At 40.7% G+C, this 22085-nt stretch overlaps 1 protein-coding gene across 1 annotated transcript in view; it reads right to left on the reverse strand.

Moving 5' to 3' along the window:
- Positions 1–1320: 1320 nt before the first annotated feature.
- The window catches only part of lrrc75bb (leucine rich repeat containing 75Bb), a gene marked incomplete at its 5' end in the record, with an annotated part of 30128 nt that continues 9363 nt past the window's right edge, over positions 1321–22085 (reverse strand). The window contains 2 exons of the mRNA XM_084047830.1: positions 1321–2083; positions 15665–15777. Of these exons, the coding sequence (XP_083903956.1) occupies positions 1546–2083; positions 15665–15777 (651 nt within the window). The 3' untranslated portion in view covers positions 1321–1545. The remainder of the gene's footprint in view (positions 2084–15664; positions 15778–22085) is intronic.

Here is a 22085-nt window from a genome sequence, read left to right on the forward strand (position 1 = left end):
GTTATGCCAGGTTTAAAATAATAACAAATAATTACTTCACACAACAAATAAAAATCCCTTTATGATGAATGTGTACATTGTATTGTAGCACACTAGAGGAAAATGTAAAAGCAAAGGTCTTTTGTAAAATGTGTTGGCTTTCCGTTTGAAAAGAGTGGGTAGCTTTCTTTTTGGTTATGATCAAATTCATACTGTAAAATAAAGATCATTCATAAACCATCAGTAGAAGATGTGATCGGGGGCTAATGTCACTTGCAATCAATGAGAAAACGGTTCCTCTCTTCACCATCTGTGTCTGGTCAGGGTTAACATGACCTGGCAGAGGCAGCAATCAGTTCATCAGCAGCCAACACTGTGTGTGTGTGTGTGTGTGTGTGTGTGTGCGCGCGCGCATGCACACGCTGTGTATATTTTGTTTTGTCTGTATGTATGTATATCTGTCTTTATCTATGTATGTGGCCAAGTGCTGTGTACTGTATTCTGCATTCAAAGGCAGTTTCTTTTTGGAGCTCATTGACATGGAATTAAAAATAGAATTTGGTATATTTTTAAATAAACTCTCAGTTGGAAAATGTGTCCTTAATAAATGCTTTCGCAGCACAATGAGATATAACCGTGAGACATTTTATTCAAACACACTAGGAAATGCAGTTGCTCCTATGCAGATGTTATTCTACAGAGATGGAATTGTAAACATATTTAATATAGTAAAAACTTCAGGCCCACTTGGGAGATTCAGTTCATTTAAAGTTGAACTTATCCAAATGCTTCACTGAAGTAATTAGTTCATTATTGTCAGTAGTAACACATTGAGACATCTGGTTTTAAGTGGCCGAGTTGAAGTCTCTCTGCTGTCTGAACATACAAAGAACAAAGAACAAAGAACGCATATATATATATATATATATATATATATATATAGATCGGGGTATATAGTTACCCTAAGCAACTTCTGGCAAGATGACACATGCTAATGCACCGAACCCACCAAAAAAGCGTCCGCACCCGCGCTTTAATGCGTGCGCAGCTTTATGCGTGACTGTTCTCGCCAAACTTTGCCACAACGGGACGTCTGGTCATTCTATATACAATGTACTATGAGAACGTGCCTGGACCACAAGCTGTTTTTTTCCCCGCCCAGAGCGCTTTGACAAGCTTTTTTTCCCGCCCAGAGCAGTGTCTTTGCGTTGCCAGTGAGAACGGCTGCATTTATTAACATGAAGCGGAAGTAAAGCAGCGTCCGTGTGCTTATGCTTGCGCCCCTGGTGGGTTTCGTGCTTAACACAGGGGGCTAGACTCAGGATTTCAGGTGAGTAAACAGACAGAGCACTAGAAAGTGTTGGCACACTATGACAAACGACAAACGACCATGGACAATCACCTGTTGCAACAGCGAAGTGTCACATTTTTGGACACACTTCCCGGCTCAAAGCCCAATGTCCCTAGCCCCAGACCCAAGCTCACAACACATCGCGTGGCGACGTGTTGTGAGCTTGTAGATCTGCTATTTTCAGCGCGCGACACCGGCACACGACTAAGTATAAATCACCCTGTATCTTCCTCCTCTTCCTCATCGCGTTCTTCATCTCGCTCTCCATCCTCACACAGGCTGGCCTCCTCAACGGAGGTCTCCAGGTTAGGGTTGTAGCTTGTCACAGTCCGCACCTCACTGTACTCATAGATGGTGGGAAGGCTGCTACGCAAGCCAAAGCGACGGCGCAAGGCTACCAGCAACGGCTGGGGTACAGTGAAGATATCGACATTGTTGCCCAGGTCCACCCAGGCTAGGCTCGGAAACTTCCTGTGATCCTTCACCATCTCGGTCAGGTCCTTCAGGATGGCCACTGTCAGACGGTTCCCATTCACTGCTAATCTTGTCAGCTTGGGCAGACAGCTGAGGATCGGCAGCAACAGGCGTAGGCCCTCGTCCTGCAGCTCGGTGAAGCTCAAGTCCACGGCAGACACTGCATCGCTGCCGCCCTGGATGTAGTACACCACATGGTGGAGGTCTCGGCCGCACAGGGGTATGCCTGATAGGTTGACCACATCACTGGCCAGCTTTTTCTTCAGAGTGGATTTTAGGCTGTTGGGGAGACCAAACAGAAAAACAGATGAATGGATGTTTGTCACCTTCTCTGAAGAACAACATAGCTATTGTAGTCAATGAATACATAAAATAAAATAAAATAAAGGCTGGCCTAAGTGTATTGGTAGTTAGCTTTCCATCTGACCTAATAATGTGGCTGTGTTTATTGATCTATTGATCCTATAAAGACGGACTATTGATGTTACTCAGTGTCACCCCACCATACACAGAAATGCGATTGATAAAAAAAGAACACAAAATGGAGTACAGTCTACCGGTCAGTGGTATAATATACACAGCGTAACAGTCACAAACCTACAGTATTTGTATCTAAATGTGTACTGGTCTCATTCTCTGAAGCACCAAATTCTGTATCTTAGGCCAAATTTCAGCATGGCCACATGGACTTCATGTGGACAGCCTGTGACATCTGTCATCTATGACGTCAGTTATTTATGACATATATATGACGGATGATTCCATATTTGGGTTAAATTGACTAACATTTTAACTAACAACATGAAATTCTAAAACATAATGTACAAAAAGCGATTTGCAAGATTAACAGACAGACAGACAGACAGACAGACAGACATACATACAGACAGACAGACAGACAGACAGACAGACAGATAACAGGAAAATGTTAAAGCAAAGCACTCCCTCCAAAAATCTTCACATCCTCAACATAACAAGAAAAAGAAAAAAAAGAAGCTTCTAAATTGGCTATTTCATCGTAAGCCAAAGCCTGGTGATGCGAGGTTAGGGCTTAACTAGTTAAGACCAAGACCACTTGCCTTTGGCATGTTGGACTTTACACCTCAAATATTCCACAGGTTGGCAGTCCGGCAAACCAATCATAATGAAGTGGACAGGTGGAGACCATTGTTCAAAAATCTTTAGCTATATGTTTGTTTACCTACAGCTTCTTTGCTTAAGCCTAATTTATCCAGCTGGTGTTGCACACTGAAATTGGCCGTCACGATGCGCCATGTTGTGAGCTTGCAGATCTGCTTGTAGTTCACGTTTGTAGATCTCAGTTGTACAACGGTGCATACATTAAGCATAAGTCACAATCCTTTTTGCCTGATGTCCCTCAGCCAGCCTCCTCAGTAATATAAATGGTTAGTCTCTCTGTGTTTCTCCCCCCCCCCCTCTCTCTCTCCCCCTTTCTCTTCTAGTCTGTGTGGGAGCCTCATAAATCGGCAGGCTCATGGTCTTCACATCTGTCACCCTCTATGCTCTGAAGCATCCAGGAAAAGACCTGCAGCTAACTGGAGCAGAGATTTGCGAGGGTATTGATTCCTTGAGTAGGCTATAATTCAGCTGTGTCCCTCCTTTAGAGTCTCATACTTCTCCACATGTCTCTTTCTTGGTCTCTTTTCTCCCTCCATTATTACATTTCTCTCACACACTCTTTGCTCCTTTGCTTTGGATTTTTGATTTTCATTTGAAACCCACATCTTACCAATTTGCACAGTAAATTGGGAAGATGTGGGCTTTGAATGTGGTTCTTAAATGTTTAAGGGCAATCTTTTACTAGATGTTCAGCGCATTGCATTGAGATGCATTGTGAGCTTGTAGATCTGCTATTTTTGATATTTGTAAACTTAGAAAATGGTTTGCCATTTCGCCTTTTTTCCTATTTGAATATAACTAAAACCTTTTATATATATATTTTTTTTTAAACCCCCCCCCCCCCCCCCCCCCTTTTTTACTCTCCTTTCCAATTTCCCCACCTTGAAAACCAGTGGTGTGGGGAAGGGTCTATACTGTAATGAGACCTCGATCCATATTCACTGCCTGCCAGTTTGGTTGGTGGACCAAATACCGCCCACGGGTCTCTAATCTGGGCACGGACCCAGGGGCAGAGCTACAGTAGCTGTTCTAATGTCACACTGTATGCTACAGTCCATTACCATCAAATAATAACAACATAAACAAGAAAACATCCTGGCTCCCTTCTGGTATGCCTGCCATGCTCGTAAGACAGTGGTGCAAATCGTCTTGGCTCCACTCTGACACAAAAGACTTGAAAGGATTCCATATTCTGCTGCCTTAATCATTTCAGAGCCTTCCTGTATCAAACGGCGCTGAAAAGCAAGCAACTGAGGTAAATCCCTCTATTGGCTTTACCAGGAGCAATTATACAACAACAGTGGTGGAAGCGGTACACAGATTTAAGTAAAAGTAGCAATACCACGATTGAAGTATACTATGTTACAAAAGAACGTCACTCTGTTAAGTAAAAGGCCTGTATTCAAAATTTGACTTGAATAAAAGTACAAAGGTATTGTCATCAAAATATTATTTAAGTACCAAAGTAAAAGTATGTCAATCTAAATCTGCAAAGTAACTAGTAAGTAAAGCTGTCAAATAATTGTAGTGGAGTAAAAAGTAAAATATTTGCATCTGAGATGTGGAGTAGAAGTAAAGCATTGAAAAATGTAAATACTCAAGTAAAGTAAAAGTAACTCAAAATGTTACTTAAGTACAGTACTTGAGAAAATGTAAATAGTTGTTTTCCACCATTGCAACTGAGGTAAATCCATCTATTGACTACAACAGTAATGCAATGGTGCAGGAACGTAATGAGGACTGACTCCCCTGTGTCAAACTGCTGGACCTGTTAATGTGGGGTTAGCATGGGCTGTCTAATTGCTTTTCATACCCTGCCTTTCCTACGGGAAGTTATTAACTGTTACATATTGAATGATACCCTGGACTCTCACAGTTAAAATATTGTCATGTAAATCCCAAAGGTATGAAATGAAATATTATTATTGGTGTGTGATGGTGAAATTCAATGCACTGTAAGGCAAATGGAAAAGGTTAAATGTTTGCTAGTTGTGTAGAAAAAAAAACGCCTGTTAGTGAGTGTGCCTAATAAAACACCACAGAGACAATTGTTGTTGTTTTTCTGTTTCTGTGAAATACATGGCAGGAAAATGTGGTGCACGTTTAAATTGCGCTGATTTGATTTGATCTGGCTAATGAAGCTACAGCAATATCCATGTGCCAACAGATATCTCTGCCAGAGATTTACAAGGCTAGAGAACCTCAGTTGTTCCGTGTAAATTCACTGATGTCGCAGAAACACCATGCATGCTCACTTCTCAGCGATCTCAACAACCATAACAAAAATGTATTTATTTCTGCTCACAGCTATAGCATGGTTCTCAAACTTGTTGAGGACCCCCACATTGATCTGTATTTGGCCGCAGAACCCCATCTGAAAAGAGCTTTTGTCAGGACCCCCCAAACAAGATTTTTGGAAAATAGTACATCTACTGTACAAGCTCACAACGCGCCGTGGTGCGACCCGTTGTGAGCTTATAGATCAGCTATAATTCAAATAGCTGATTTTGATGTTATATTAACAAATTTGTCTGGGGACCCCCTAGAACACCCACAAGGACCCCTGAGGGTCCCCAGACCCCACGTTGAGAACCGCTGCCGTATAGCAATCTCTCTAGTCTGCTCATCAATCTCCACTCCAGCACCTTACCTCAGCACTCTGAGCTACAGTATACCGTATACAGGCCCTACAGTATACTGTAGGGCCTGAAAAAGTGATGAGATGGTAAGTGTTATATAGAGATTTTCTAAAACAGCATTTTATCTTTGCGGTGCGGCTCTGTAAGAGGCTAGCCGTCTATAAGAGGGGTCTGTGTGTGCGATTTTCACAGAAACAGGGTGTAAGTGGTTAATGTATGTTTTGTCATAATCACAATCTACGAAGTAACTAAAGTTGTCAAATAATTGTAGTAGAGTAGAAAGTGCAATATTAGGCTGTGAGATGTAGTGGAGTAAAAGTATAAAGTATAAAAAAAATGAAACCCTCAAGTAAAGTAAAAGTACCTCAAAATTGTACTTAAGTACAGTATTTGAGTAAATGTACTTTCGACTACTGGCCTTCAGGTTATTTTATTTTCTAACGGGGGTGAAAGTGGAAAAGCAAATGGCAGAAGAAAGTTGTAATGTGTCCACCCACACAGAATACATGTTCCCCTTCATTTACTCTCATGAATCAGTAATACGCTGGAAAGCTGGAGGAGACACGGCAGTGTTAGCATGCATATTCTTTTTTTATGTCCATTTATTATGGGCATTAACCACTTTCACTTTAACTTCCAAATCCTTTTCAAAAATAGCCGATCTGGCTTGTAGATTCATTGGCTATTTTTGCTACTTTTGCGTGACAACAAAGTAGGGCATTCATTTACAGTACAACAAAAAAAAAGAACATACAAAGTTAAAATATGATGAAGGAGGTTTCTGCCTGACAGCAACAATATTATTTCTGGTTGAGGACTTCACTCAAATGCTTCACTGAAGCGTCCTGTTACTAAATGGGGCCTGTTAGATTGTCCACCCATCTTCCATCATTATACAGCAGCATATTGCGCCTAAGGTTGGCAGTTTGAAACTTCACAATGTAACTCTGAATGTGGAACAGGGATAAGTGTACTTTTCTGCAGAGATCAACTCAGTAGCCATCTGTAAAGGACTGTGGGTTATACCAGGCAGCTGTGCGACTGTAAAAATGTGAGTGTGTTTATGTGTGTGTTTTAACGAACGCAATATATTTATGGGGTGCAGCAGTTAATCGAACTAATCAATTTATATTGAAAAAATATAATAATACAATGAGCTTGTAGATCAGCTATTTTCACATGACACCGTTGTATAACGAAGTATAATGTAGGGCTTAAGTGGTTAAGTGTGTCTGTGGGTTTTATAAATATTTCAGATATGCCTAAATAATAACTACATTGGATCCATTGGAACACAGGTTAAAAAACAGCTTTGGACATACAAGTTTTCTGCTTGACAGTGACGATATGCTATATGTAAAGTCTCTCGGCTGGGTGGACAGGCCTTGGTAATACAAATTCAAATTTTCTCCAGCTGACTACACTAACAGCCGAGCATGCATTGACTGATTTCAGTTGGATGAAATAAAGGCACTTGAGAAGCTTTGGATGTGGGGGTCATTCCTCAGACCCAGGGGATTGGTCAGATCAATGTCTGCTTCATCAACGCTTTGGTCTTCACTTGTTTATTCATTGTATTGATCTGAGCTGTTCTGCCTCCAGGCATCTATGCATGCTAGGTAGACTGGTTTATCCTAGCACAATCCAATGTTGGACTACAGTACTAAATTATATTTGAAGAGAAAGCATGTAATACATTCATCCTCACTCGGGTGGCGCAGTGGTAAAGTCCCTGCCTACCACCACGGAGGTTCGTTCGAACCCACAGTGGTGCATCCAACTTTGTCGGGTGTCTACACACAATTGGCCCGTGTTTGGGGGAGGGAAGCCGGGCAAGGAGGGTGATAATTGTCACTGCATGTAATCCTATGGGCTGGGGTGGCACCTGTCAGCAAGGAGTGTTGGGCGGGAATAGTAGAACGAAGTCCTCCTGGGGCCCCCATACTGGCAGGTGAGTCAGCAACAGCAGTGGCAACACAGAAATGTGTGTTCGGAGGAATTAATTGGCATAATGACTAAATTGGGGAGAAAAAGGGGGCAATTTACTACTCTAAATTAATTTTAAATATATATATAATCTCATCCTAGAAACAAGATATAAACTCACAATAGCTCATTTAGCTGGATTTAAATGTTGAGACAATACATACAAAACTCCACTGGTTCAACCAAGTCCTTCAATTCTCTTTGAATGAAGAAGCTCCAGGCTATACGATATATTGTTACTGTATGACATAACAGATTAGATGGCACAGCTAGTTTCTAGATTTAGAGAAAAGTGGTTCATGAATCCCAAAATCACCGTAACCAGACATACCATATAGGCTATGTATGGACCTATTACTGTCAATAAACTATTTTCACAGCAGCCATATTGACTTAAATAGTTGTGTAATGCTATTTCCTTCACAGATGTTATTTTCATGTCTTTATTTAACATTTATTTAACCAAGCAAGACAAATTAAGAACAGATTCTTATTTACAAACTAGTTCGTAAAGCCTGTCCAAACCAGACGTTCTTTCCGATATGTGGAGCATATTTTGGGGATGAGGTAAATGTATGTGTGGACATAGCCTAGGAACAGAGCCTTAATTAGTGTCATCAGTAACGCTGTTACTGATGACATCTTTGATGGCTGGCATCAAAAAGATCTATTCAAAATTGGCCTGTTCAAAATTGTTGTTCAAAATGAAATATACTTGTTGATGCGTCATTGCGTCAAAGCCTTACAAATGGGCCCGGAAAGCAATCACAAGCAAGCAAAGCAATTCACAAAATCCCCAAAGCCCTCCCACTCACTAACAGCTAACCTTGCCTTGATGATCCAGCACATTAGTGCTCATCAGTTCTTTCTACAGGTGTGTGGGGTGGTGCTTTAATTAGCACAGTGAAGGCCAGGAGGGACTCTGGGGGTGTGAGGAGTGCAGCAAGCTGAATCGCTGCCAACAACCTTACCCAGTTAGTAGCTACGCTACCCCATCACACCGTTCTCCTGGGCTCTCCTGACACCAGTGCACCGCAGGGTTCCCAAAACACAGGCAGGAGTGGCATTTTAGCTTGGTGCAGAACAACACCACATGCTAAAAAAGAAGCACAATATGAAGGAACACACGATCACAAGAGCTATATGGAAAGAAGGGGGAAGAACTTGTGTTAGAGCACTGCAGTGAACTGAGATATGGTGGTCTTTAATTACGTTTTATACAGTACTTTGGCTATTCGAAAATAGCTGATCTACAACCTCATAAGACATGTGAGCTTGTAGAAGTGATGTTTTGGGGGAGGAAAAAAATAAAGAAAAAGTGGAAAACATTCAACTTGTTAGTTATTTATTTAATTGTTTGTTTTGTTTGTTTATTTATGTATGTATTTATTATTAATAAACTATAATGACATGTCCAAAACAGGGACACCAGCATTAAAGTGGTTAAAAAAAGAAAATTCTCTGTGTCTCAGCTTCTTTGTTCTAGTTCTCTCTTGCAGTCAGCACTCTAATATTCTCAGTGTAAACCAAAAATAACAAACTAATAAAATCTAATAAAACAGGACTTACAAAGGAAGAAACAAAGCATAATATTTGTGCCAGTGAATATGAAATGTCTTGATAGACTATGACTCAAAATGCCAGTGTGTGTATGCATCGATGTACTCTATGGCTGAGCTATATTTCAATGACCTGATTCGATGTGACAAACTGGATCCTTAGGAGAAAAGAATACTGCGACAGAATACACCGAAAACAGTTTGCGTTACATAACTGTGTAACATGGAGGAGTGCGTCGCTGTCTGCTATGCTATGTCAAGGCACAGTTATGAAACCAACATTAAAATGCAGCTCCAAAAGGAGACACTGGTGAGTGATCCCTCGCTATGAAGAAGAGGGACACAGCAATCCCCCCCCCCACCCACAAAAAAAGGAATGTGTCTGTCTGTCCACGCAGTTCTCTTTCACAAATACACCCACATCAGCTCTCAAATCTAATCCTCTATGCCCTATATAAAAAAAACAGCAACAATAAAAGCAAATGAGGACTCAATCCCAAGTCTTCAAATGAGGATTCAATCACAAGTCTTCAAATGAGGACTCAAACCAATAACCTGTCTTTTAAACCACAATGGACTGAGTTTTTCCATTTATACAAAAAAAGAAAAGATTACTGAAACTCACATGTAATCAAAAAGAAGCAATAACATTTGTGAGATTACCACAGTATTTTGTTTGCCAACAAATGCAATTAGTCATGGTTCCGTGCCCTCAATTTCAGAGTGCTGGATGCTGAACACTAACCTCGCACTGTGTACTCTAGGAAGGAAGTGTTTCATTAATTATGGATAAGGATGGTTGTTGGCACCTTAAGTCTCTATTAAAGGTAGAGGTCAGACAGGAGGGAGATTGACTTTATTTACTGAAGTGCACAGGAAATAAATGAACTACTTGATCTAAAGGTAGAGGTCAGACAGGAAGGAGATTGACTTTATTTACTGAAGTGCAAAGGAACTGCTTGATCTGTTGGTGGTGAAAGTGACAATTACCTGTGTCAGTCAGAAGACGGAAGGACGAAAACAGACATTCTTTAACTGTTATCGTTACTGTCGGTCAGAAACCGTGTATCTCCATATTTCAAACTATCCATGTTTTTTGTAAATTATTGCCCTTCTTCGACACATGACGTGCTTCGCAATGCGATGTGAGGTTGTAGATCTACAAATTGTTTTGCCTTTTTTTAACTTTTAAAGTGAAAGTGAATGTGGTTCAGTCTGTGTGGGTTGTATACATATTTAACCTACGAAAAGCATTAATAAGAGCTTGTGGCTAACTACATTCGATCCAATGGAAAACATTTTTTTTTTCTTTTTTTGAAAAGTAGCGGTTTTCCACCCGACAGCCACGTTGTGAGCGTTGTTGTCTTTTGCCCTTGAAGGTTAGTCATGGGTCATGTGTGCTGAGTCAGAACGGCCTTCCCCAATAACTGTTACCATGCACACTTCAGGGCATAGCGTGGCTCTAGAACTAGGCCATATATGTCCAAATGGCAGATGACACATGGCACGGCAAAGCACACAAATAGCAGTCATGCAGTAGCAAGAGGAATTAGCCAGTTTCCACCGAACTGATCAGTAAAGGACCACTTCACTCATTTTCAACCTATCTTCATATAATTGGTCCTCACTAATGCTCATTATCAGATGGCATGATTTCTGTCTACTTGGGAGGGCAGAAACCTGCCTCCCAGTGACATCATCGGTATAGGTAGGTTCGGTATTTGTATTTATGTATTTATGTAAGAACATTGGCTTCTGTTTCAACATGCTAATTTTCCAGGAAGAGAAAGGATGTAGTTTCTAAAAGCTTGGAATCCCCATCGATGTGACTACTGCATTGTATATAATTATGTTGTTTGTAAATATCTGTGTGTGTGTGTGTGTGTGTGTGTGTGTGTGTGTGTGTGTGTGTGTGTGTGTGTGTGTGTGTGTGTGTGTGTGTGTGTGTGTGTGTGTGTGTGTGTGTGTGTGTACGTGTGAGTGAAAGGGAGAGCGACAAAGTGAAAGGACAAAAGGAAGAAACAGAGAGATAGAAGGAGAGAGAGACTGTGTGTCCATGCAGGAATCTGTGTGTGTGTGTGTGTGTGTGTGTGTGTGTGTGTGTGTGTGTGTGTGTGCGTGCGTGCGTGCGTGCGTGCGTGCGTGCGTGCGTGCGTGCGTGCGTGCGTGCGTGCGTGCGTGCGTGTGTGCGTGTGTGTGTGTGTGTGTGTGTGTTTGTGTTTGGTATAAACCTTAGTTTCAACATGACCATACCATTTGGCCTGACAGTATCAATACCTACTGTGTGTAAGTTAATGGTTTGAGCTGGCAGCGTGAAGCCTGGCTCAAAGCCTATAGACTAGTGGATTTCACATCCACCACTAATAATGCCGGCTATTACAGTATACTCACTACACAGCAAAATCCTGTCTGGTCCAGACTACGAGCTTGTAAATTGGCTATTTTCACAAAAAAATAATTAGGGGGCCAATTACAGACCCCTGGGGGACCCAGGCAATGAAGTATATAGGGTTTAAGTGGTTAACTCTGAGAGTGTAATAATGGTCCATGTTCATTTAATTTTGAGTGTCAAAATGGACCCAAATGAACCCTTACACTTATTTTACCATGTCCCCAGACAACTGGACATGATAAAGCAGTCTGTCAGATCACATAACAGCACTTATCTCCCCTTTATCTAAGGGGACACACTCATTTCTGATAAACTCAGTAGTAGTCTAGTACAGCGTCTTCTCAACCTGTGGGCCGGGCCCACTGGTAGGCCGTGAGGATATTGCAAGTGGGCCCCAAATAATTGGCAAAACCTGAGGCTGATTCTACAAATGCCTTCTACAGTAAATCAGTAGTTCTCAAACTTTTTCGTGTCAAGGACCCCCAAATTGATATATGGCCGCGGACCCCCCATCTGAAGTATTTTGTGCCAGGGACCCCCAGAAGAGAAGACTTGTGTTAAAAGGATCCCTGGCTAGGAAGTATTAAGTTGTTTTTTATTTTAACATGCATTCCATTTGTGAAGGAGGCCGTGCACACCTCAAAGGTTGGCGACAGGTGCGTAAGTCCAAAATGCACAAATTAGGAGATCACTGATGGTTAAATCAAAGAATAGGACCCGCACACTGTCAGAAACTTGGGGCAAAAATGTAGCACGTTTCGGTCGTTAGGCCTTCATCAGGACAGACAATCTCATGAATTCCATAAATTCCATAGGGCTAGACCACACATGGACAAATGACATCATCAACTTGCGTTGGGCATTGCCCCATTGAATGAAAGATGAACTATTTCTAAAATAAATAAAATATTTAAGATATTTTTCAAAAATGTTCAGCAGATGTACAAGCTCGCAACGTGGCACGAAGTGACGTGCTGTGAGCTTGTATATTTGCTATTTTCGAGAACCACTGTTCTAAACCAATGTTCTAAATCCTAAGAGTTTTCTGAAAAATGTATTGATTGGTTTATTATAAGAAATAACATGCTCTGGAAATGCACGCGGTCCATCAAAGAGTGTGTTTACATTCCTTGTTTAGTTTAATGTAGAAAAGTTGAATGTAGAAAACTGGAGCTGATAGGGGGCGCTGCAGAGTATGTCCAGTCACTTCCAAAACACACACATGGGTGGCTGTAATAGCCTAGAATTCTGATGATTGCTGACAAAAAAAAAATCTTTCATGTGTATAGTCGTTCCTGTTCTGTGGCTTAATGTATAACTTAAAATACTTTAAAATCCTTATCACATAGGTCTGAACACCATACACCATAAATGACTGACAATGGTAAACCCCCACACCAAACGTAGGGTTCTCACAGACATTCCTCATTTACCCTTAGAAAATAAAAGATTATAAATGCGAAATAAAAAAAAAATCACGTATAAAAAGATACCAAAACATGTGATGTTGTAAGTCTGACAATAACGACTAGCTTTTGGGTAAGGGCGCGCTCCCACAGCACTTTTATTTTACCTCTGGGGCGGAATCTGCCAATGCTTTGTCAATGCGGATTTTTTCCAAGAATCCACGCATTTGCATTGACAAAGCATTGGCAGATTCCGCCCCAGAGGTCAAATAAAAGTGCGGTGGGAGCGCGCCCTTAGGGCAAGTAAAGGAATAACATCTGCTGCTCAATATTTTCAAAATGTGCTGTATGGGCAATTTTAAGCTAATAAAAATGTGGGTTTGATTAATCTGAAATTCAATACCAATCATAAAAACATTACAAACTTCTCAGGAGACTCAGCAATTCTGTACTTCTCACAATTCTGAAAACATGCAGCTGCATACCAGAATCAGATTGAGGTCATGATCTATTAACCACTTAAGCCCTACAGTATATTATACTTAGGCTATTCAAAAGTTACTGAACCACAAGCTCACAACGCTTTGCATCATTCCATATGGTCCTTTAGGTTCCATTTGAACTCTGACACAGCACTAAACTAAGGACAAAATATCTCTGTCTCTCACAGTGCTTCCAAAGAAAGTGCAGGATGGTGTCATGAAGGCTCAGTAATGGTTTATGCATGTAACAGTGTGAACCATTTGCAATGAATCATATATAATTGGTGAAAAGTATTTATAACAAGCTACTGCTGTTTTCATGAGATCACATCACAAGGAATTTAATATATCTCATAATATGATCATTTTTAAATTTCATTTTTAAATATGGAGCGTCCACAATACAATTCCGATACATTTTAGCCAATTAAGACCGGGAAAGCCTATACGTTGTTATACCTTTAAAACCGGGAAAGCATCTCAACATGATTTAGTTTTTAGTAAAAAAAAAAAAAAAAAACTTAGGTTAGGATTTAGAAGGTGTTTTTAAAATCGGCCTCAGGTCTAAATGGGTTAAGCGAGGGAACAAGAATGAGGAGAATACTGTACATGAGCACTAATGAGCAGCCTTGCAGTGGACCCCCAGCCCCCCAGTCTGTCTATAACTGCTGTCTGTTTGTCTGCCCGCCCTCTCTCTCTTTGACAGTGTTTCCCCAGAGCCTGAGCCCAAACCGCAGAACCACTCGGTACTGACAGTGTCTGTGAGGCAACTGTTGAACAAAATGGACTCTTAGAAAAAGGGGGAAATAATCCCTTGGGAGAACAAGTGGAAGAAATCAATGCGAGAAAGGAGATGTTAAAATAGGAGAAATCTAGGATATAAAAAAAAAAAGAGATAGATAGAGAAGGAGAGAGAGAGAGAGAGAGAGAGAGAGAGAGAGAGAGAGAGAGAGAGAGAGAGAGAGAGAGAGAGAGAGAGAGATGGGGGGAGGAGGGAGAGAGGGAGAGAGAGAGAGAGAGAGAAGGATCTAATCTGAAAGGAACAATGAGATACAATTCTCTGCATTTCCTTTCATGTACAGCACCCATCATTCTGCCACGCACAGAGATAACCAAGCTTAAAGGAAACACTGTTAATTGTGCCCCAATACAAAACTTGATCCATGGACATGGATTCCTTCACATTTTTCAGTAAGCCTTCCATTCTATTTATGGCTCCAGCGCGGTGTGCCATCGCCTAGCTGCCTGTGTAGTTTGGTGGAAGCTGTGTGAGAGACGCTTAGCGCTGAGCTGACTGCCTCGACTGAGCTTGCTAATGAACAGGAAGGGAAGGTCTGCCTTGTTATCGTTGTCTTATTTTGAGCCATTGCAACGACGACTGTGGTGGCAAAAGTTAAACAGTCTGAAAATCTTATTATAACTAGGTTAATTGCTCTGGGAAAGGAAACTGAATTACTAGTGGGATTGTTTTTTGTTTATTTGTTTGTTAGTTGTTGTTTTTTGTTCCTTCCAACTTCTGTATGAATTCAAGTGTTTAGTAATTAGTGTTAGAATCCATTCTCTGTGTATTGTTCAGAGAGAATTTCCTGTTATTAATTGCCACCCAGCGTCTTCATGATGTTTAAAAAAAAAAAAATTATGACAAGATGAGGAACCAATTAACAGTATAACAAACAGGATTTGTCAGCTGCGGTTTGTACAAATGTTAAAGTTGGCCACTCCTCCTCAGCTCAACAACACCAATAGCCCGCACCTACTGCCCAAAGGTTAACGCACATAAATCAAAGTAAAGTAAAATAAGAAAATGCAGGCAATTCTAGACGGTCATAGTGATGATTGAGAAGGATTATCACTTTTTTATTTTATTACATTCATACCTTCTAAAGAGAGGGAGTCCATTTTACTCACCAGTGCAAGTAAGCAATTTAGGAACTAACACCACATGGCCTAAATCAATACAAAACAACAGAACATGTTGGTGGCTGGTGATAATTAGCTGAGTGACTCAAAAGCTTGTGTGCGTTGTATAGTACAGTACACTGGTTCCCAATGTGGGAATCCTTAAGGGCCTGTAACTCAGAGAGTGGACAAATGGAACCCCATTTGTACACTCCCAGAGTTAAATTAACAGGATTTTACAGTGCAGAATGGAGTACCAGAGATAAAATTGTATAAAATGGGAGTCCGTGTGGCTGGTGGATTGTCCAAATGAGGGCTAATGCCGGGCAACAACAGAGGGCAGACAGACACACTCACCAGGCCTGTGCTTTCCTCCTGGGCACGTTCTGTCTAGTCCACTTGGAGTGAGGGGTCAGGTGGTAAATCAGCTGTTTGCAGATCTTGTTGGCTGACTTCAGGTTGTCTGTCTCCTACAACACACACACACACACACACACACACACACACACACACACACACACACACACACACACACACACACACACACACACACACACACACACACACACACACACACACACACACACACACACACACACACACACACACACACACACACACACATTACTAAAGGTGTAATCTTCACCCCAACTCATACACCTACATGACGTTGCTGTCAGGCGGAAACCTTGTATTTCCAAAAACCATTACTTTTCAGGAAATGGAAAAAAAGAACCAGTAATCCAATGAATCCATTGTAGTTATTATTTAGTCACAAGCTCTTTTTATGTCATTGGTTAAATATGTATAAACCCCACATATAGACTTAACTACTTATTTTCTTTCTAAGTTAGGGTTTAGGGTTAGGGTTAGGGTTAGGGTTAGGGTTAGGGTTAGGGTTAGGGTTAGGTTAGCAAAGGGTTAGGGTTAACCCTTTAACAATATTGTTTTTTTAACAATATTTATTGTTAGGGTTAACCCTAACAATAGCAAAAATCTACATCTAATTTTTATAGATTACAGATCTACATTTAAAGCAGGCAGTGAACTGGATCCTAACAACTACAGACCAATTTCAATCATTTGTTCTATAGCTAAAATCTTTGAAAAAATAATTTATAAACAATTATCTACTTATCTCTGCAAACACAATATTCTATCACCTTTAACAAAATATTCTATCACATTCTAGAAAACTAGATGGTGCTTTTTACTAACTTTTACTAACACTAATTTTACAAAGATGTACAGAAAATCGGGACAAACCACCTCACCACGTCAGGTGCCAGTAGGCTAGTTTATGGCTGCTCTGCTTACGTCAACAGACGGACAGAACCGCAGCAGCAGCTGACTGACACCGCAGCAATGGTGGCGCCACCTACAGTGTAGCGCTCTGTGGATTTGTGTATTGAGAGAGAGACAGAGCTATGACACTCCCATTACATCCATTGTAAACAAAGAATATTCATATACTATTAAATATTCAAATATGTTGCCAAACCAACTTACAATTGATTTAGGATTTGTTTAGGTGTGCTCAGAGATAACTACAGTAACAAGAACTGCTACCAACATCTATGCGTTCTATCGCTCGCTCAGCATTGGATTGATGCCATCAAGATAATTTTGTTGTACACTTGTGTTCAATGACAAAATAAAATCATCCATCCATCCAAGAAGAATGTAGAAGTAACGCTTGCCGTTGGGGGACCAATATTTCAAAACACTACTGTATGGCTGTTGATGAAGCACGCGTGACACATGAACCATGTGATTGCATCACGGTGAAATTAACTCTCTCTTTCAGTGTGTCACAAACACAAATCCAATGTGTATTCATGTCTTTCTGTAACCTACAAGCTGTAATCCCCTAACTACTGTACCAGCTTTTGCAAACATCTTATGGCTACCAAATAAAAACTAGAACATCAATACCCAACCTGAAAGATTCCAGTCACGAGAAGATAGTAGCAGCATATTTAGAAAGTCTTCTAATAGGCTATTAGAAGAACAAACTGGTTTCTCTGGTTTCCATTTACACCCTAACAGCTACTACAATTGGACTGCAGTAAGGTGCCTGATGGTTGCTATTCCCGGACACTTTGAACATATTAGGCTTGACAGACAACATTTTCTCACAAGAGTGTACATGATCCAATTATGTCCTTTGCTACTGTGACAGCTCAACAATTCTGTCACGGCACGTTATGTGCAATCATGGGTCCTGTGCAGGAGCAGGGAGTCTAGAGCTAGCTATCCGACAGGTTTTTGTTTATTAAAAGGATCCCCATTAGCTGCTGCCTGAACGGATGCTATAGTCTTCCTGGGGTACTAAGACAAAGATATTAATTAACAATAAGAATAATCATTACGAAGATTACGCACATATTCATGAAATGACAAATCCTCATGCTGGAGTAGACCTACTCCACACTCCCTGCCTCAGAACACGGAGAGAAAAAAACCTGCCATGGCTCACTGGGGTGGATTTTTCAGTTAAAACCTTTTAATACCCGTTTGAAGGACCATGATGAAGACATCTTGTAAACCAGCATGTCATGAAACAAGTGGTTATACTTAAGTTTTGCCATGGGCTCTATTCTAGGCCCCTCCTGTTTTCACTCTACACTAAATATCTTCGCCAAAAATAGCCGCTGCGGGCCTAGACCGTGGCGTCGCGGTCTAGGCACCCTGGTTGCAAATCCTTAATAGCAGTGTGCCGCGGGTTCGCGTCCCGTTCCCGTCGGCCTTTCCTGCATGTCTTCCCCCCATCTCTCTCCCCATTCTTCCTGTCAGACTACTTTCCCTGTCCCTCTCCAATAAAAAAACAATAAAAAAATACCAAAAACAAATCTTTAAAAAAAAAAAAAAATAGCCGCTGCGACGCGTTGTTTGTGAGCTTGCAGATCTGCTATTTTTGTCAGATGTTATAATAGGCATGCTAGGTTAACCACTGTATAATGGAACACATAGGATGTCTTGGATAAAGGAGCTTCTGTACAGTATATAGTATATTTACAATGCATTCATAGCTCGCCTACTAACCACTTCAGTCCCTATTTTATACTTTCAAAATGTTTTTGAAATATGTCGCGATGCCCAAAATGGGGACACAAGGTTGAACGTGGTTATAATTGTCTGCTTGGTTGGACAAGATGTCAGCAGCTGTTAGCCATGGAAGAAGTAGAACTCTGGCTTGTATGCATTGTATTAATACTTTCTAGATGGTAGCAAGCAGGGATATCATTTCTCCATGTTGAATGATCATTAGGTATATTCTGTATTTGGGTTTCAGAACATACTACGTTCCTTTCCATAAATCTGGCACTCTTCTATGTTCAAGTTAGATCATTAGTTGTTAAAATATCCAATTACTCCACCCACTCCTCCTTCCTCACCAAATCACCCAACCAAACCTATATGCCAGGCACCATGCACACACTACTACACCAATTTACAAGATGCATCGATTCTATAAATAATCTTTCATTCGTCTAAAATGTGATCGCAAAGCTCCTTTTCTGACGATTGAATAGAGTTGCCTCCAGCATTTTCTGGATCAAAATATGCTTTAGCATCTTTGTCAGTTTCCCTCTCGCCTCCATCATCCCCTTTCTCCTTTCTCTTCTCCATCCTTTCCTCTGTCAGAGACTTTAAACGGATTGGGTTGAGCAGAGCAGAGTAAATCTAATTAATGGCACAACACAACAACAAGAAAGAGGCAATGCAGCGAAAGAGAAAAAAAGACAGGGGCAATTTGCCTTTGGGCGATTAACCATTCCCAGTCTCACTCCTACTCGTCTGCGACACACAAAAACATGCCTCATACTTCAAAACATTCAGCATTCTCGTTTAGGCCACTGGGATCACTATGAGAACAGCCTTTGCTGTGATTTGTTCTTGAGTAAAAGGAAAATGAAAGTATTCTCATGAAATTGACTTTTTGGGTAAAAAAACGGTTTCTTGTTAAATGGGATTCTTCTCCTAAATGCTTCCATAAAGAAACTCAATCAAATCAAATAAGTAAATACAATTCTGAATAATCAGTTTTTTGTGTACATCTGTCCATTCAAAAGTTGATAATCACTATGCATAATTATGACAGATCAGACAGGAGGACCACACCATCATTATTAGACTCTATGGACACTATCTTTCACCCAGCGAAGACAGTGCTAAGGCGAAGCGCAATTATCATTGCTATTTTCCAATTTACGCACCTTTTTGAAAATGTACAATGTGCATTAAATTCACCAATTCACACACCGATGGCAGAGGCAACCATACACTTTGACATGCAGCCAGGAAGAGCCAAGAATCGAACCGGGAATCTTCCTATCCCAAGATGGATGTTCGATCTCCTGAGCCACTGTTGCCCCCAGATGTTGTCCAAACAACACAAGATGCTGTACTCTCATTTGCTCTCCAACATATAATCTGATAAGCTACACAAAACACCCATTAAATGGATAATGTACTGTAAACTGAATGAAATTGAGTTTCAAAATACACACTTAGCCCAGAGCTAACAGATCATTTAGCATAGAATATGTACGTGAATATCCAATCTAAACAAAGCTCAGTTTGATGCAGGGAAAACACTAGCAATGTCTTGGGTCTATGGGACCTAAGAGCATTCCTTGTGCACACCAAATCTCTAATCGTTGCCCCCCCCCCCCTTCACACTATAAAAAAAAGTGTTAATTTAACTGAAAGTGTAAAAATTACCTACAGTATAACAATTTTGATGTGCACTACAATGAAATATGCAATAGTTATACAGTTTATCAACAGTATATTAAATGAGTGAGTCTGCGGCTGAATGTGCTCCTCATCCCCACTATCTATATATATATCGAGGGGTTTACCAGATTAGTCCGCATCCTCCCCTCGGCAACCACCTTATTCAGTGTGTTGGCATCCTTTTGTTGATGTTACCCCCCAACAGACCACAGCAAAGAAAAAGACACTGGCTGCTATACAGACCAGTAGAATATCTGCAGCAGCCTGTTGCAGACATCAAAGGACCTGAGCCTCCTCAGAAGAACAGCTTGCTCTGCTCTTGCTCTATGTAGAGGGCCTCAGTGTTGTCAGTCCAATCCAGATTATTGTTTGTGTGTACTCCCAGGAACTTGTAGGACCCGCCGTCTCCACCTCCTCCCCTCGGATGGTGATGGAAGTCTCTTCTTGCTCTTCCGGTAGTCCATTACATTATTACATAATCACATGATCACAATATTTTAGATAATATAATTTCGCAATTATTTTGCATTATTGTTAGAATTGTTTTTTAAGTATACAATTATTAAATGTTCCTTTAAGTCATTTTTTAAATATTTAAGTTATTTACCATATCTGCCCTGTGCATTTTTTGTTTAAAACATGAATGTAATTTTGATTTATACATGCTAAAAACACAATTAACTTAAGCCCTAACCACCAGTCTTTCCCATGTTGAGCTGTAGGTGATTGTTTTCACATCACGCTGTGAGGCTCTCCTCCACGGCTCTGGGCTCCTCGTTGTCATCCGTGATGCTGCTGACAGTGGAGGAGTCATTGGAGAACTTCTGTAAGTAGCACACACTCGAGTTGTTGCGGAAGTTGGAGGTGTAACGGGTGAAAAGGAAATGTGACAGCACGGTTCCTTGGGGAGCACCGGTGTTGCTCATTAGCACATCTGACAAGCTTACAATACTGACTGATGATTCTGTGCTGTTCCCTTATGAACTACTTTACATGAGTGCAGTTCACCCCCTTCAAGCTGCCTTTGATATTCAGTACATATGCAGTCTTTCGGTCCTACATAAATGTATCTAATGCAGGACTCAAACTGCACACCCATGCAGTGACGAAAATACAATAATGAGATTGCAGGGAAAGCAATGTTCTTTCTTATTTAAACCGGGAAAGCATCTGTGTCATTTTAGATTTTTGTGTTGGCTATTCAAAAATAGCATATATACAAAGCTCACAGCGCGTCACTTAGTGTAGCGCTGTGAGCTTGTACTGCTATTTGTGATTTTTTTAAAACAACTTGAAAGTGTGAGAACTACTGATTTAGAAGTCATTTGTAGAATCGCCCTCAGGTCTTAATCGGTTAACAGCTCTTACAGTATGTATGGCATTCTATATTCTATGGCATTAGACCACCTTATTGTGTTCTACTAATATGTCTTATGCTTTAATAGATTTTCTCGTACTACACCATTACATAATACTATAATAGTAGTAATAGCCTTACATACCCCCCTAGTCGCAGCATTCTGACTTGACTTTCAGACACAATAAGAACAGCTATATGTGTTGTCAGCCGACTGCTGACTCTAACGGAGAACCATTAAAATAAAGAATGTCTGAATTTGAACGTCTGAATCACTCTTTCGCTCTGTCCTCTGGCTCCCAGATGCTGCCATGCTTCAAAGCGTCAAAGCCTCTGAACCCAAGGTCACGATTCTGCCAAACATCCCAGTTTAAGCCCTGTCCACAGCCATTACTGAGGGCTAAATAGAAACCTGCTAGTTGTTGCTTGGTCAATCTCTTTTTTCTTGGCTCACATGACACTGTCGGACAATTTATTGATACAGTCAGAATGGTTGAATCACAAACTTATCACTGGCTCGTTGTCCTCTCCGCTCTCCTCCCAAACATGTTTTCATCACTTCATTATGTAAATATACTAAGTATAATACTAAGTTACAACTTAAAGGGGGTGTAAGTGATATGTTCAGTGTTACATAGCTCTACAGTATATTCCGTAATCATTGCTATAGTGTTGTTC

Source organism: Gymnoscopelus microlampas, assembly GCF_963454915.1.
Source record: "Gymnoscopelus microlampas genome assembly, chromosome: 21".
Classification (NCBI taxonomy): Eukaryota; Metazoa; Chordata; class Actinopteri; order Myctophiformes; family Myctophidae; genus Gymnoscopelus; species Gymnoscopelus microlampas.